Here is a 15,262-nt window from a genome sequence, read left to right as displayed (position 1 = left end):
CATATATATGTTACCATACCACTAACACAGATATCCTCAAAAATAGCCTTCTGATAAACATGGATAATGTATGATCAGCTGACTATCTAAAAGGATGTACACTTGAATGTGGATTCAAATAACAGCAATCCATCCATCAGTATTTGAAAATAACAATATTAACTCGTGTCAATCAGATTTATTCTTCTCTTTCACTTTAACTTTTAGTTATTGAACCAGGAAAAAAAAAGAAATCATGTGACTTCTCCTGTCTTTATCTTCTAGGAGTCTGCACTCGCTCACGTGGAGCTGCCCACCACAGTGGAAACAGTGGAAGCGGCTATAAAGAAACACAAGGACTTCACCACCACCATGGAGCTGAACCTGCACAGGATCAAAGCTGTGATCGAGGCAGGAGAAAGTCTGATCAGCCAGAACAACATCTACTCTGAACGCATTAAGGAGCGCATCGACACTCTTGCCAACAGGTACCACGTGCTGTACATGCAAAACAATATAGAGAAAAGAAATGTAAGTGCTAATAGTCTGAAGTATGAAGTGTGATTAAAAAAATGACAGAAAGGTGTCTATTAAAAAATCAAAGCCCTGATCTGATTTAAATTTGACCAAATTTCCCTTTGAGTAAAAACCTTCAACTCATTCAGTGTGATGCAGCTGGTAGGAAGCTGCTGGTTTACTGGTCAGTCTACATTCCTACCATCATCTATGGCCATGAGTTATAGGTAGAGACTGAAAGAGTCAATGGATACAAGCAGTGGAGATGAGCCTTAGAGGTAGCTGGTGCCTCTCCACATCAGAAGGATCCAGTTGAGGTGGTTAGGGCATGTCCAGCTTGTAGGAGGCCCTGGGGCAGACCCAGATGGCATGGGAACGCCTCAGTATCCCTCCAAAAAAGCTGGAGGAGGGAGCCGTGGAGAAGGAGATCTGGAAATTCCTGCTTAGACTACTGACCTTAAGAAAACTTTCTGTGCGTGGTGTGCCAGCACATGATGACACGATCGTTTTGACACGCTCAGCAGAACTGTGCATGGTCAGTCTGACCCTGAGGAACAAATTCTGGTTGCAACATCTCATTAATGTGAAAAAAATATGAGTACAATCCTGATCTTGCGACTCACCCGAAGCGTGACACGAGTTTGGTACAGGACTTCCAGGAGCAGTGACCTAAAAATAGCAGCCAGGTTGAAAAATGGTACAGAAAGGTACAGGACGATGATTGTGAGCAAGAGAAGAGCCGAACTGAAATCAGGGAGGTGTTCAGATTTTTATGGGACATAAAAAACCCGTACATTTTTGATGACAGTTTGTAACTAGAAGCTCTGAAACAGAGGATGGTGATGATCAGTGATTCAGTTTCATGAATGAGGTTTAATGTTAATCAAAAAGGCATAAAAACATTTAAATTCTCTCATTGGCAGCTAACACTGTCTATGAACACATTTAGAATGAATGAAAGTTGGAGGATTTTTGTGTGTAGCTTTACTCTATTGAACTATACCGGTTATATATTTACATAGTGTATATAACAGTAATCTCAAATTATAAACAGGAAAGCACTTCAAGCAGTTGGTAACTTGAAAAAGTTACCTGCTATTTGTCGAGAGGCCTCAGGCTACTTGTAGTAAACACGGAGTCCCAGCTGTATGTTCTAAAGCAGCGGTCCCCAACCCCCGGGCCACGGACCGGTACCGGGCCACGAGAGTTGAGGCTCGGGTGTGAAATTTATGGTTTTCAGGGTTTTTTTTTTTTTTCTGTTTGTTTGTTTTTAATTGTTTTTCTCATTAACTCGTTTCCCTGGGTCTTTTCCCGTTTGTTATGAATAAATCTTCTTTTTTTTGGTACCGGTACTGGTTTTATTTTGTTGTACTTATCCGTGACACCTTAAAGGCCGGTCCGTGAAAATATTGTCGGACATAAACCGGTCCGTAGCGCAAAAACTGCCGTGCTAACATAATACAAAGAATAATTGCAGCTGAAGGATTTAAATCAAAGCAAGAGCAAGACAAAAGACAGAAAGCAGAGTGTGGTGTGTTTGGTCCAGGACTGACACCCGTCCGTGAAATCTCTGTGAAAGCTGAGATTGTGCAGCGTGTTGTGTGAGGGGGGTGGGGCTGGTTATTTGTGGCTATAGATTTCTATGTGTATCCTCACAATAGAAATGAGAAGAAGCATATGTTGTTGTTTTTTTCTGCTGGAGACAGACAAATGAACAAAGCACAGTGCAATTTATGGACTTTATTTAGCTCACGTAATAATTAATTTTACTGCATTAGCTTTTGTTAGAAATAAAGTGATTATATTTGACTTCATCTACAGTTAACAGCAGTAAACATGGATCTCTTTTACTAACATTACCATGTCTCTCTGATACTGATCACACTTGTGAAATATTCTATAATCTACAGCAACCGTAGAGATTGTTGGGCACATACTCAGTTAACCACTCTTATAATGCATAACACTAAGCCTAAATCTGATGTAAATACCTAATGCTTCTAATGTACACACACATCTAAACAACTGAAATGAAATCAGAGTTATTTTGACTGAAGTCTCCTTTTCTTTTGCTTTTTCAGGGGAAACAAGAACAGAGGGCTGGCCCAGCAGTGGCTGGAAAAACTGAATGACCAGTGGGAACTTCAGAGGTTTCTCCAGGACTGTCATGAGGTAAGAGGCTAAAAATTTAGTTCAATTTAATTCAGCTTTATTTATATAGCGCCAAATCACAACAGTCGCCTCAAGGCGCTTAATATTGTAAGATAAAGCCCTACGTTAATAGAGAGGAAAACCCCAAAAATCACACCACCCTGTATGAGCGAGTACGTGGCCACAGTGGGAAAAACTCTCCTTTTAACAGGAAGAAACCTCCTGCCAACACGCTGCACAATCTCAGCTTTCTCAGAGGCTGGCTGTGAGATTAATAACTATGGCTCTCTAACAGAATTTGAATTCTTTTGGGTAAAAATGAATTAAATACATGAGAATTTCCCGAATATAAATATGAATATTTTTGCCATAAGATCATTTAATATATAGTTTAGTGTCTGTGTTTGTTTATCAGTTTCTTCCCTGTTCTTTAGATTCAAAAGTAAACATCTCTTCAAGTTACTGCAGAGATTTTGCTGGCTCAGAATGGGCCTTTGGGGGCTGACTATGCACATGGCCGTCATACAGTAAAGACAAGGGGTTTGTGCTGCTTATCAAAGAAAACAAAGTGTTCTCCTGCTATTTCACACCATTTCATAGCCAAAAATGTATTTTATGCTCTAGCAAATGAAGCCTCGGTTAGCAAAACTGGTTAAAAATAATTATTTAAATATTTTTGTTTTTGGGGGAGGTGTTATGTTCCTCAAAATGTCCTTTATGTGCAGCTTTATGCTGTGCAAACACATGCTAACAGTGAGCGGAGATACAAATGGAGTCTGAGCATGCCCGGTTTAATCATACTGCTATTGTTGGGAAGTATCATTGATATGGTCCACGCCTCCTGCCTGTGTGTGTGTGTGTGTGTGTGTGTGTGTGTGTGTGTGTGTGTGTGTGTGTGTGTGTGTGTGTGTGTGTGTTTACGCTGCACACGGCTCCCCTCTGCTCGCCCCTGCAGTTTTTGCTCTCTCACCCAGCAGAGTCACCTCCTTCTTTCTGGGCCAAAACCATGTGTAGTTTCAGCAACTTTCTCTCTTTGTGTCTCCTGCATAATTCAGCAGCTCAGTCCCTCATCACTAATTCAAAGGAGGAAGAGTGTATCTCACTGTATACATGAGTGTGTGTGTGTGTGTGCGTGCGTGTGTGTGTGTGTGCGTGCGTGTGTCAACGACTTGTTTATGTGTGTACATGAAGCGTTGAATGCATATCTCTAGAAACACAGCATGCAAAAGGAGGCTGGGTGTGTGTCGGTGTGTCCGTAAGTGTGTGTGTGTGTCGGTGTGTCCATAAGTGTGTGTGTGTACAGTGGATGAGTGACACTGCGTCAGTCTGTAGGAGCCTGAGCTCTCTGCTAGCAGGGTGTGTTCTTCTGTTCGGGCCAGGCTGCGTCCTCGTGCTTCCTGTTACTCACTGCTGCTCTCTATCCACTGGCTGACACATTTACAACAAAATCAGATAGTTTTATCCAAAATTGCATCACATATACAGTTTATACTGAACGCTTTGGTCTGGTCGGTGGGGTAGATGAAGGACACCCTCATATTTAGCACTTTGATCATACTTGCACTGTACGATCTTTAGCGAGTGTTCCTGGATTTTGTTCTTTGTGCTTTTACCTATTTCACCATCTGTGAATTTCAGCACTTCCTTTCTTCTCACCTAACGTTGAGGTGAGAGACTAAATAAAGTACCTCTCTTTTGCTCCGACTTGTAAAGAAAACCACTAACTGATTTAGGAGTGGTTGGTAAACACTTTATAGGATCACCCATAATACCAGGTGCTTACTAGCAACTGTCAGCCCCAAAGCCATGTACCACTTTATTTGTGGACAGAGCAGTTCAACATGAAATGACCATATAAAAATATATTTCTTTAAAGGATTGTTATACTTCTTTTTTTTTTTTTTTTTTTAATTTGTGCAGAAGTTTGTGCATTTATTAAAAGATCCTGTAGAGTCTAGGAGGTTGTGGCTGATGAATATTTTGGAAATGCCCTGGACAATCCATATGAAGGGGAGATGGAAAGGAGCAGGGCTACAGGACAGATGGTGTTACAGGGTGGTGATGGTGGGTGATTATTGGACAAGAGCAGCAAGAATAGCTCATGTCACCAAGAGGAAACAGAACATAAGAGAACAGATCTTCCTTACTGACCCCCCCATATTGAACTTCATTTGAAATTAATGCTAGCAGCATATTGTGTCTTGTCACACGGCCCCTCAGTGAACTTGCACATGTGACACTGTATCAGGAAATGGTGGCTGCATGTTGTCAACGTCAGCCCAAAAAAAGCTGAAAAGAATGAAGCTGATTTTTCTCCTCTTGCATCTTTACAGTTTCCCATCAGCCTGTCTCTTCCACTTTTTCCACAGTCCAACAATGTCTTCAGGACAAAAGGGGACCAAAGAAGTACACTGAGTTACAGATCATGCAGTGGCTTTTCACCTGGATTCCCTTCCTGAACTGTTCTCAGTAAAGAGCAGGTGTATGCCCAGAGGCTGACAGGCTAAATATAGTGGGTATCTATAAAGATAGATGTAGCACATGCTAAGTTACTCTGTAAATGCCCTCAAGCCTGCCAGTGCTTTTGCTTTGTCACATAGGCTTTTAGATTGGATGACTTTTTGCATGCTGAGGAGGAAAAGTACTGCGTTTGATATTCCTGATATCTTGAGCCTTTTGTGGTGTCTTTCATAGAATATCTGCAGTGAACTAGCATTAGCCCTGAACTCATTGGGTCTTTTCATTTAATGACACTGTTGTCTTCTGCCATCAACAAAATGGGATTTATTTTGCAACAAACCCGAACAAAGCAATGCATTTTGTAATTACATGTAGGAATCGGCACATTAGGATGTGCGACATCGCAAAAAAAAGACATCAACAGCTGTAGCCAAGCCCAGAAAAGGAATCACACCTCTGAGTGTCAGAAGCCCTGTTTATGCTGACGCGGTGACAGGGCAGTCAGATCTGCATTGGTGTCTAATGAGAAACACTATATTTTTGCAAGTTTAAGAAATACATAGGATTACTAGCAGAAGCTGGGTCAACTTTAGAAGGAAGAAGATCACGGCAGACAGAATCTTTGAGCGGCATTGGCCAGTCAGGAGAGAGCTTCTAGCATTAACCCCTCCTATAAACACTTCTATGGTCACATGGTTCCAACACCTTATTGACATCACTATCAGTTCTTTGTTGATGAAAATTCGTGGAGCTGGTTCTAAATTTGTCCTCAGCATTGACACTGGCATCACATTAGAGAGACCGACTGCGAGATTGGGAAAGTTTTAAAGGGCCTCAGGTGTTGCTCATCCTGCTGATAACCTTTCATTTAGCATCTGCAGGCAAAAAAAGAAACAGTGATACCTCGAGCCTAGGGTGAAATCTTTGGTTCTTCACAGACACTACCACACATCAGCATAGCTACACCTGTGTTTTGTGAAAAAGTGTGACATATAGAAATGTAGTTTTAGTCTTTGTCCAAACATTCTCCTTAAGTCCATTGCTTTAAAACCTAAAAACACACACACATATACTATACTATACTTACAAAGTGTGGGTTTTCCTGGATGGCTTTCCCGATGTACTTTTTTTTTTTTATGTCTATTAGTGGAAAATTAGGGGACAGTGATGAAGTAGTGATGAAGCCTGATAGCATGATGATGACTCTGAGTCTTCCTTTGACCCTCTTCTTTCTTCCATTACGCCCCACCCCGTCCTTCTCTTTGCTTTTTACGTCAGATGTTCTCATTCATCCTTCCCCCAATGCACCTAAAATCTCTCCTCCTCCCTGCTCATTCATTTCATTTACACTCTCTAGAGGCATCAGCCTGTGACCCTCCATGACCGCTATATTTGCAGTGTGTGTGTGTGTGTGTGTGTGTGTGTGCACCCATGACCTTTGCAAGTAAGTGGCACACACATCTGTCTGCAAATTCATGTATGTGTGCAAATATGTGAGGCCTGTTACCTGTCTGTTCTGTGTGATGATAGGTGAAGGATGAGGTGACAGATTGAGGGAAAGTGCACTGAAATCTGACCGTGGCCTGTTTAAGGAAAGGGGAGCAGTGGAGCCGTCAAACATATAAATATATCATTCAGTCGTTCCCTACCTCTGTACCCATTATCAGCCCCTTCTTTTTAGTGTCCCTTTGCTGTTTCTCTCTCGCTGTTCTCTGTGCTTTACCACTGCAGCAGTGTCAGGCAAGCTGGAGACAGAGAGTGCAGCTGCCTGGGACTGCTGCAGAGAGGAAGAGAGGGATGATAGAAGAAGGTGCTGTACATGGAGAGGGAGGAGAAGATGAAACAAAAGCAGCTGTAGAAGAGTCGTGAGCTCAGCTGTTAATGCACACTGACGGGCTTCAATCAGTTAAAGCTTTGAGCCCCTCTCATTCATCCATCTTCGTGCACCAAGTCCACACCCGCCCCTCCGCCTTCCCCAGCTCGGCATCATTAGCCGTGACCGGTGAGCCCGGAGGCTTTGCCCCCCCCGCTCCCCTAAAAATTCCAATCCCAGGCTTTAGCTCCTCCCTCTCCTCTCCTTATACACTTCATCTCTCCTCCAACCAGCCAACCAGCCGATTGGCTCGCTGAAGGTGTGAGGAAAGGGGAGGGGCGCCCGCGTACTGGCTCGGCTGCCTGCCATTTTATTGTTTTTGGAAGGAGGGGTTCTTTTTCTTCTTCTCTCAGTCATCCTCACTCTTTCTCTCGTCACTGTTCTGCCCCCGCCCCTCCTCTCTCTCCTGTTTGAGTGCAAGAAAGAGACAGAGCGAGAGGGAAGAGAGGGTAGCGCAGCCTCAGTTTGAAGTCTCCAGTCTGTCTCTTCTCTCCAGGATTGTTGTTATTTACCCTCCTGCCTGGTGTTTTCCCTTCACCTTTGCATCACTGCCCAGGGTATTTGGCTCTGCAGAAGGCACCCCTCTTCTCTTTCCGTCCTCTCTTTTCTTTTTTTCTTTCTGGCTCTGCGGTGAAGAGCATCTTTGCATGAGTGTGACAGCAGACGAGCGAGGATGCGGATACCAGCGGCTGCCTGCAGCTGCCACAACCCCGTGGGCTGCTGATCTTAAACACTGCCGGTAAACGGGTTATTCTATTTGCATATCTGGTTTAGGTGCGGGGCTGGCGGTGCAGGTGGAAATATTACACGCAGGAATGAGAATGTTGATGAGGCAGAGACGAGGGAGCCGATGCTGACCTGAATATTTTGGTGATGCTCTCAGCGCAGGCGTGAGGCTCTTTTTTTTTTTTCACCGTTTGCCTCTCGCAGATGGTCCCCGTGTGGAAAATGTACACATTTTACTCTTTGATGCAGAGCGGGGGTGTGCGTGTGTAGGGGGGTGATTTCTGCGTGGGTGTGTTGAAGCTGAGGATACTGTCTGTGAGGGGTTGTGCACATGTAGATCCCTGCCGCCATGCTTGTTGGTACACGTGTGTCTGCTTACATGTGCTTGCTGTGCATCATTAGATTTTAATGTGTGTGTGTGTGTTTGACCTTGTTTAGTTACAGTGCACTTTATTTATAATTCAGTTTTTCTGCATAACAAATTAATGGAATCATATATGCATGAATTAGAATAATATATGTACCTACTGATGAATGCTTTGGTCTGGTCACGTCTTTTAAAGTGAGGAATTCCTCTGTGCAGCATAAGCTCCTCAGTTATTTACTGTAACTGTCCAGTACTGACACCTCCGTCTGTATCTGTGTCTCTCACCCAGCTGGGGGATTGGGTGTATGAGAAGATGCTAATGGCGAGGGACAGCAGTCGAGACGAGACCCAGAAACTTCATAAGAAATGGCTGAAGCACCAGGCTTTTATGGCCGAGTTGGCCCAGAATAAGGAATGGCTGGACAAAATTGAAAAGGTAAGTGCAGCTGGCCGTCCCAGTGATGTAGCCTCGCAGGCACATTTCCTTTTACAGTGTCGCTCTGTTTTTGTTTTGTTTTTTTGGCCATTCAAATTTTTTTTTTTATAGTGCAACTCTGAAATTTACTGCAAATATTATGGTATAGAGTCTGACTTTGACCAATGTCAAGATAGACACAGAGTAAATGACAAAAGATATCGTTTTGGAGTATTTCATGTGGACTTTGACCTACTGATGTAGTGATGTAACAACACCTGTGATTTTCTTGGGTTCCTCTAATAGCTTAGCAACATCTCCTGGGGCACTTTTGCTGTTTCTCTTGTGACTCTGTCACAATTTGTGTGACTTTAATATGAATAATGGCAATACATGTATCCATAATTGTTGTAATACTATCCAAATGTCATATATGAAAGCCATCTACCCATACATGCAAAACCTTACTCAGGAAGCGTTTGAGCAGCTAATCTCTGTGCAGGTGGACAGAACGGTCAAATCTCTAGTCAGCATGACTTACCTACACAATAATGGAGACAGGAAGTTGCAAATTGTGAGAAAGTTGAAAAGATTTAGCGTTTTTCGTTCATCGATGCATGCCGTCATCAGAGCAGAACAAATGCTCTCAGTGCAACACCGGAAAAGCAGATGTTTACACAGAGTTGTTTCTAAAATTTCTTTAGGCATCAGTGGTTTCCTGTTGTTTATACTACAGAATATGGCATCTTTTGTGTGTATTTTTACTTTGAAAATTATTCAGGAATTAACTGTCACGAAGTGCTCCTGAAATTCTCTCTCCATCTTGATTTTGAAATGTAAACGATGGTTTCCAAATTCAGGCTTGTTGTACGTAGGTCGGATTAAGTTAAACACAGGAACAGACACAACATGCACATTTGATAAAAATGGCATTTTTAGTAGAATTATATACCAACGTAACAAAAGAATGGTTCAGATTATGAGTAAATAATAGAAATGTGGTTGACATAATAAACTAATTCCCAGGAAATTGCTCTTGTTTTGTTTGCTGTCACGTAGCTTGTTGCTCTGGAAAGTGAAAACTAGGCCTCTTTGCAATTTTACCAATGAGCCTCCGGTTTAAAAAGCTTTTAGGAACAAAAGACTGCTGTACATATGGGAACAAAAGAAAGGATGTGTTTTACTGTTCACTGAATCATTTTGGCTTTATATGTGTGTGTGTGTGTGTGTGTGTGTGTGTGTGTGTGTGTCTTGTATTAGCTGGTGATATATCTCTGTTTTAAAAAATACCTGTTAAAGGATTTTGCAGAAGGTTCAGATGCATTAGAATCATTTTGAAGATTAAAAATGACCCCCAATGCCATATTTGTTGTAAACTGATTCATGCATTAGTCCTTGTATTAAACACTCAAGTACAAAACTTACTTAATCAAAGCGTAACGAAGCCTGTGGCAAGGGCAGAAAGTATTACAGAGGGGTTTTTAAATAGGCAGGGGAGCGCCGCAGCCCTCTGTGCTGCTCGCTGTCCTGATACGATCTGTTTCGTATTAAGGAGATTTATACAGCACATCAGCCTCTCGTCTAAAGCTGCGGATGTAATTGGGTTAGCCAGTGTTTCCCAGGCTGCATGTCAAGGTTGCACATGTTTGACTTTGAGCGGTTGTGTTAAGGGCTCTGATTGCCTGCAGTGACATAAATCTGGATGCACTGGTCAGTAGAGCTGTAGTCCATGCATCATTTAGCAGTCGCTATCGCATCACTGTGTTTAGTGGCTCCTTGTGACTCCTTTGTGTGCTTCTGTGAGGAGTAAAGAAGGTGATACGTCAAGACATATGTTTATCCTGGAATATGCTGTAATACCACAGAAAGCTTTCAGTTTAATCTCATTATGTTGTTCTTATGTTTTTTTTGTTTTTATTATGTTTACCAATAAACTTGATCAATTAAAAATAATATGAGTAACTGAGATGACTTTTTTTGTTTATCGGCCAACATGGAATCTCTCTGGTCATCTCTGATAAAAAGCCAGAGAGATTATCGTCTGTGTAAAATATATGTTTATGATACTCATGCAGAATTTGTGGTTCTGCATTGGTGCCTGCTTGCATTGGGCTTGTGAGAACTCAATAAACACAGAGGCTACGGGGACATGCTCCATGCAATCCCTCAAAAAGTCAACAGGGTCGCCCAGAGATGATGACACTCTGCATATGATGAGTGCTGAATAGTTGGTTTGCAAAGTGCCACAATAGTCCAGCAGTGGACACTTTTCTTTGTTATGACACTTTCGTTTTTACAGCTTATGTTGACCACAGACTTTTTTTGCTTATTTTAACCTTTATTTAATCAGAAAGTGAAACCCTTGAAATAAGGAATATCTTTGGTCAGCGTTAAACTAGTGTGTTATTAAATGCCAAGGCAAAACCATCTCTGACACATATTTTTCCCCATACTTTTGAAGATTAAACGAAGAAATGCAAATGCCACACAGAAGAGCTCTGCCTGGTCTGGAACAAGGATCTGCTCGCTGTCAGGCAGTGGTGCTAACCGCTGAGCTGCTGTGTTTAAACACTATGTAAAAAAACAACAACAGTGACTTGGAGACACAGTAATCACTCATGCAAAATGCTAATTTCTGGGTGTTGTGCCCAGAAATTATCATTTTAATCCATTATGGTCGATATTGCCATGAAGTTGATACTCTTCTGATCTACTGAGGCTTATTAACACCATCAGGGCAAGTATATGGTTGCGTTCGGCGCTTGCCAGTAGAAAATTAGATATTGTATGTGATGGCCCTGCAGAATGACAGCCAAAAGAAATTTGACAGGACACATGGACATCGATGGACCCATATGGGCTGTTGTAGAAAATTAAACATGCAACTGTTTAGTAAGCAGGCTGCAGTTATATCTGATGGACTGTATGGTATAAACAAATCCTGGCAGTGCATCTGCTCTGTGGAAAGACACAGAGATACAGTATTTCTAGTGAAGCGACAACATTGACACTACATTTATTATCATCAGTCTGAGCTCTTATGCTGATAACTGAAACCTGAAAAAGGCTATGCCGAGTGTATTGTGGTTCAGTCATATCACATCACAATGAAGGGGCACCACTGACCATGGCATAGTGGCTCAATCCTCTGCAGTGTCATACTGGGCAGGGCTAAACGTGAACGCCCCTGCAGGAAGCAGAGGGAACTGAATCAAGGCACAACACTCATATTTGTGCACATACTGTACTGTAAAGCATAAACTCTTGATATGTTGGGACGAGAACAGAAATGATTAAGTATCTGTTTAAAGACAGTTAAGTGGCAACTAGTCTTATAACTGTCCAACAAAAATGCAAATTATTTGAAATTTCCAGCTGATGAAATATGAGAAATTGTAGCTCTGCCTTATCTTACTGAATAGTGAGTAGGATTTCAGGATCTACCCGCATCTCATCCTGTGACAGCTGCGATAGGATCCAGCTCCCCTGTGACCCTAAAGTGGATAAGCAAAAGTAGATGGATGGATGGGCTCTAATAAAAGTAACTGACTGTCAAAATAACAATCACCAATTGCGGGTGAAATAACACCAACGACATGAAGTGGGAAGGGCCGGAGATAAACTTTTATAAATTTTCAGGTGAGCACTTGAAGCATCCACCAATGAAAGGACAGAATATCATGGATTGACATATGACCTAGTTGTAAATACATTATATTGTTACCTAGGCAACCAGGCCCTGGAATGTCCAGAAGCAACCAATAGTCAGCCTCAAAGCATTTACGCAGCGTTAGGGATGAATAGTATTTGCACAACCATAAAGGTCACCGTTCAAAAACTGACTTTCATGTTTCTGTGGGCGATCGTGGCTCAAGAGTTGGCAGTTCGTCTTGTAATCGGAAGGTTGCCGGTTCGAGCCCCGGCTCAGACAGTCTCGGTCGTTGTGTCGTTGGGCGAGACACTTCACCCGTTGCCTAGTGCCTGGTGGTGGTCAGAGGGCCCGGTGGCACCAGTGTCCGGCAGCCTCGCCTCTGTCAGTGCGCCCCAGGGTGGCTGTGGCTACAATGTAGCTGCCATCACCAGTGTGTGAATGGGTGGATGACTGAACGTGTAAAGCGCTTTGGGGTCCTTAGGGACTAGTAAAGCGCTATACAAATACACGCCATTTACCATTTTACATTATGTCTGTGTCCTCCTCCAATCAGCTCGATGTAAGATAGCGGATGATGGCTGTAAACGTAGGCAGCTGCACATATTTCTGTCCTTTAAGCTGCTCATTATGTCTGATTACTTTCTTCTCCTACAGTGGGCACTGTGAGGTTGGTATATGCTAATACACATGAGCCAGGTTGCAGAGTCCTAACATATCATAACACGGGCTGGTTCACTGTTGAGGGTGCAGCACTGCATGTTCTGACCACAGAGCTCTTTCTGTTGCACATTTAGGGGTCACATGCATTTAGGGAACATATGCTCTGAGGGTAGATTTAGGTTACTGCAGAATGCTTACAGATGGAGAAGGTGATGATGAAGAGACAGATGAGAAACAGAGAGTTTCTGAATTGTTTGATAATAAGCAAAAGTGGTGAATTGAGACCATGTTTCTGCCCCAGTCACTCACCTTTTAGAGTGCATATCACATATTAAAGCAGGGTCCTCGAAGAAAAAAATAATGGAGCGTATTTTTGTTAGTGTTTGTAACGCAATCTGGGATAAATAATCAGTGTAAATAATGATTAGACAAAAAATACACTGTGACTACACTGGAAAACAATTTAAAAGTAGCTTATGTTGCTGTTGTTAAGACACACCACATATGCTACCACTTTGATGTATAAAAGCGTCCACTGCAGTTTTAACGCCCACAAGCTGAAGTAGCAGAATAATGCTAAGTGCATTTCTTTGCTTTCATCTTCAGAGGAAAATATGTAGTCCGGCTGTCAGTAATGAACAATAACAGCCTACATGTTTGGTTTTATTTTTGCAGATTTAAAAATACACACAAAAGTGACATGTAAGGACAAATAATACACGACACCGGGAGACACAAAACAACCTAGAGAGCTACAGAATCTCGCAGCATCTCCTCTCTTTGAATTTTACAAATTAGATTTTCTCTATCCAAATGATAGATATACTAAAAAAAAAAGATAATATATGCTAAAACAGGACCAACAGGACAGCATGCAACTAAATTAAAAGTGTGGCGAGACATCTGTGAAGCCTGTTCACACTGCAGGATGAGCCTCTTTCCTCTCCTCTCCAGTCCTTTCCAGCATGTCCAATGGTTAATCTGGCAGTTTCTCATTAGCGGGACGGTTAAGAGTGTAAAATAGAAATAGAAATATAATTCAATTCAATTCAATTTTATTTATATAGCGCCAAATCACAACAAAAGTCGCCTCAAGGCGCTTCATAGATACATAATGAATTCAACTTTGAGCATGCTGGAAAAAATCTAATCTAATAATATAAATGAATTCTTTTCTGTGTTTTTGCCATTAACAGCCAGCATGTGTTCCTGCTTTTTGTTTTTAACCCATCTTTAATCCAGTGCGAGCATGTAAGAGTAGTTTACCTGAAGTGTTTCGAAACACAGCGCTGTTGAAATGTGTGACCTATATATAAGAAGTGCTTGCAAAACACTGCAGTGAACAGACCGTAGACATTAGCTGGTTTGCTGTGTTTCTGTACTTCTTAAATTTTGCTGTGTGAAACATTTCATTGGCTCATCGTCACTTCTTTGCTTCTTCAAAGAGGCGTTTACGTGTCAGAAATTTTAGGTTAGGTCGGGTAGTGATGCGTAATGCCAAAGTGATCAGCACTAGTATCCCAAGTCTTGCTCTTCAGGAGCAGACTATAGTCACACCAGGATGTCTAGCTGTTGGCAGATAGACAGGGTTTAGCTTCTGAAGTCATATGTGGCAGCCATGTTCACCCCACAAGACTTCTCAGTGGCTGTTGCTTAGCAACTTGCATTTTTTTTAAGATAATATTCAGTATTTGGCTTTGTTTTTTTTAAATGGCAGTGCTGATAAGGATTTATACTCACTCCTGACGAGTGTTAGAAATATTGTTTTAGAGGCATCCCGGGCTAATCTTTATCGGTCATGCCATCTAACTGGTACAGTTTATTAGTGCTGTTGTATGTCATCACCTTCACTTTATACCCTCAGCTCAGTTACCGTCAAAGCAATGAAAAATAGCCCCCCAGAAAGGTTTTATTCTCTCTTTGCATAAAAAGGTCTAGAGAATAATAACATTTGCAAGAAATTTTTAAAACAATTTAAACAGACAAAGAAGTAGACGCATAGAAGGATACACTGAAAGCTTAGGAAAGACGAGCTATAATGCCGTGAAGCTCTTCGTGCTCCAGCTCGTTGTAGTACTTCCTGTTCAAACAGTCTGTAGGTTGTGTCCTCATTGTGTCTCTGTGTGGGGTCCTCTGAGACTCTGCAGCTTATTTTTGCACAGAGTATGCACCCCTATTTTGTCATAGAGAACTGAAGTACAGTGTCTTTTTTTTAAGTTGCTTCCATCTGTGGAGCCGTGTGTCTGTATTTCAGTTGGCACAGTTAACATGGGATTGAAATGCTGCCCAAAACGTGTTATCTGACCTGTGCACCTTAAATGCCGCAGAGAGTCTTTGGTAGTTCTAGATCACGTGTTTCAAATTGACATGCCTCTATAAAGCAGGTTAAAGCCAAGTTTCCAGCTCTTTTTCCTTTTTTATTCCTACTGCTACCATCAGGGTCAAAGCATGCCGTGACACATG

At 42.0% G+C, this 15,262-nt stretch overlaps 1 protein-coding gene across 3 annotated transcripts in view; it reads left to right on the top strand.

The window, feature by feature from the left end:
- sptbn4b (spectrin, beta, non-erythrocytic 4b) overlaps positions 1 to 15,262 on the top strand; it is a 97,639-nt gene that overhangs the window by 42,090 nt on the left and 40,287 nt on the right. For all 3 annotated transcript variants that reach the window (XR_014802191.1, XM_084950610.1, XM_084950609.1), the window contains exons 23-25: positions 265 to 467; positions 2,577 to 2,667; positions 8,362 to 8,508. Coding sequence is in view for 2 of the 3 variants with exons in the window: in XM_084950610.1 (XP_084806736.1) it covers positions 265 to 467; positions 2,577 to 2,667; positions 8,362 to 8,508 (441 nt within the window). In the remaining variant the exon portion in view is untranslated. The remainder of the gene's footprint in view (positions 1 to 264; positions 468 to 2,576; positions 2,668 to 8,361; positions 8,509 to 15,262) is intronic.

Source organism: Perissodus microlepis, chromosome 14 (genome assembly GCF_051167445.1).
Source record: "Perissodus microlepis isolate ML-2025 ecotype Zambia chromosome 14, ASM5116744v1, whole genome shotgun sequence".
NCBI classification, from domain to species: Eukaryota; Metazoa; Chordata; class Actinopteri; order Cichliformes; family Cichlidae; genus Perissodus; species Perissodus microlepis.
This window is presented reverse-complemented; position numbering and strand designations above follow the sequence as displayed.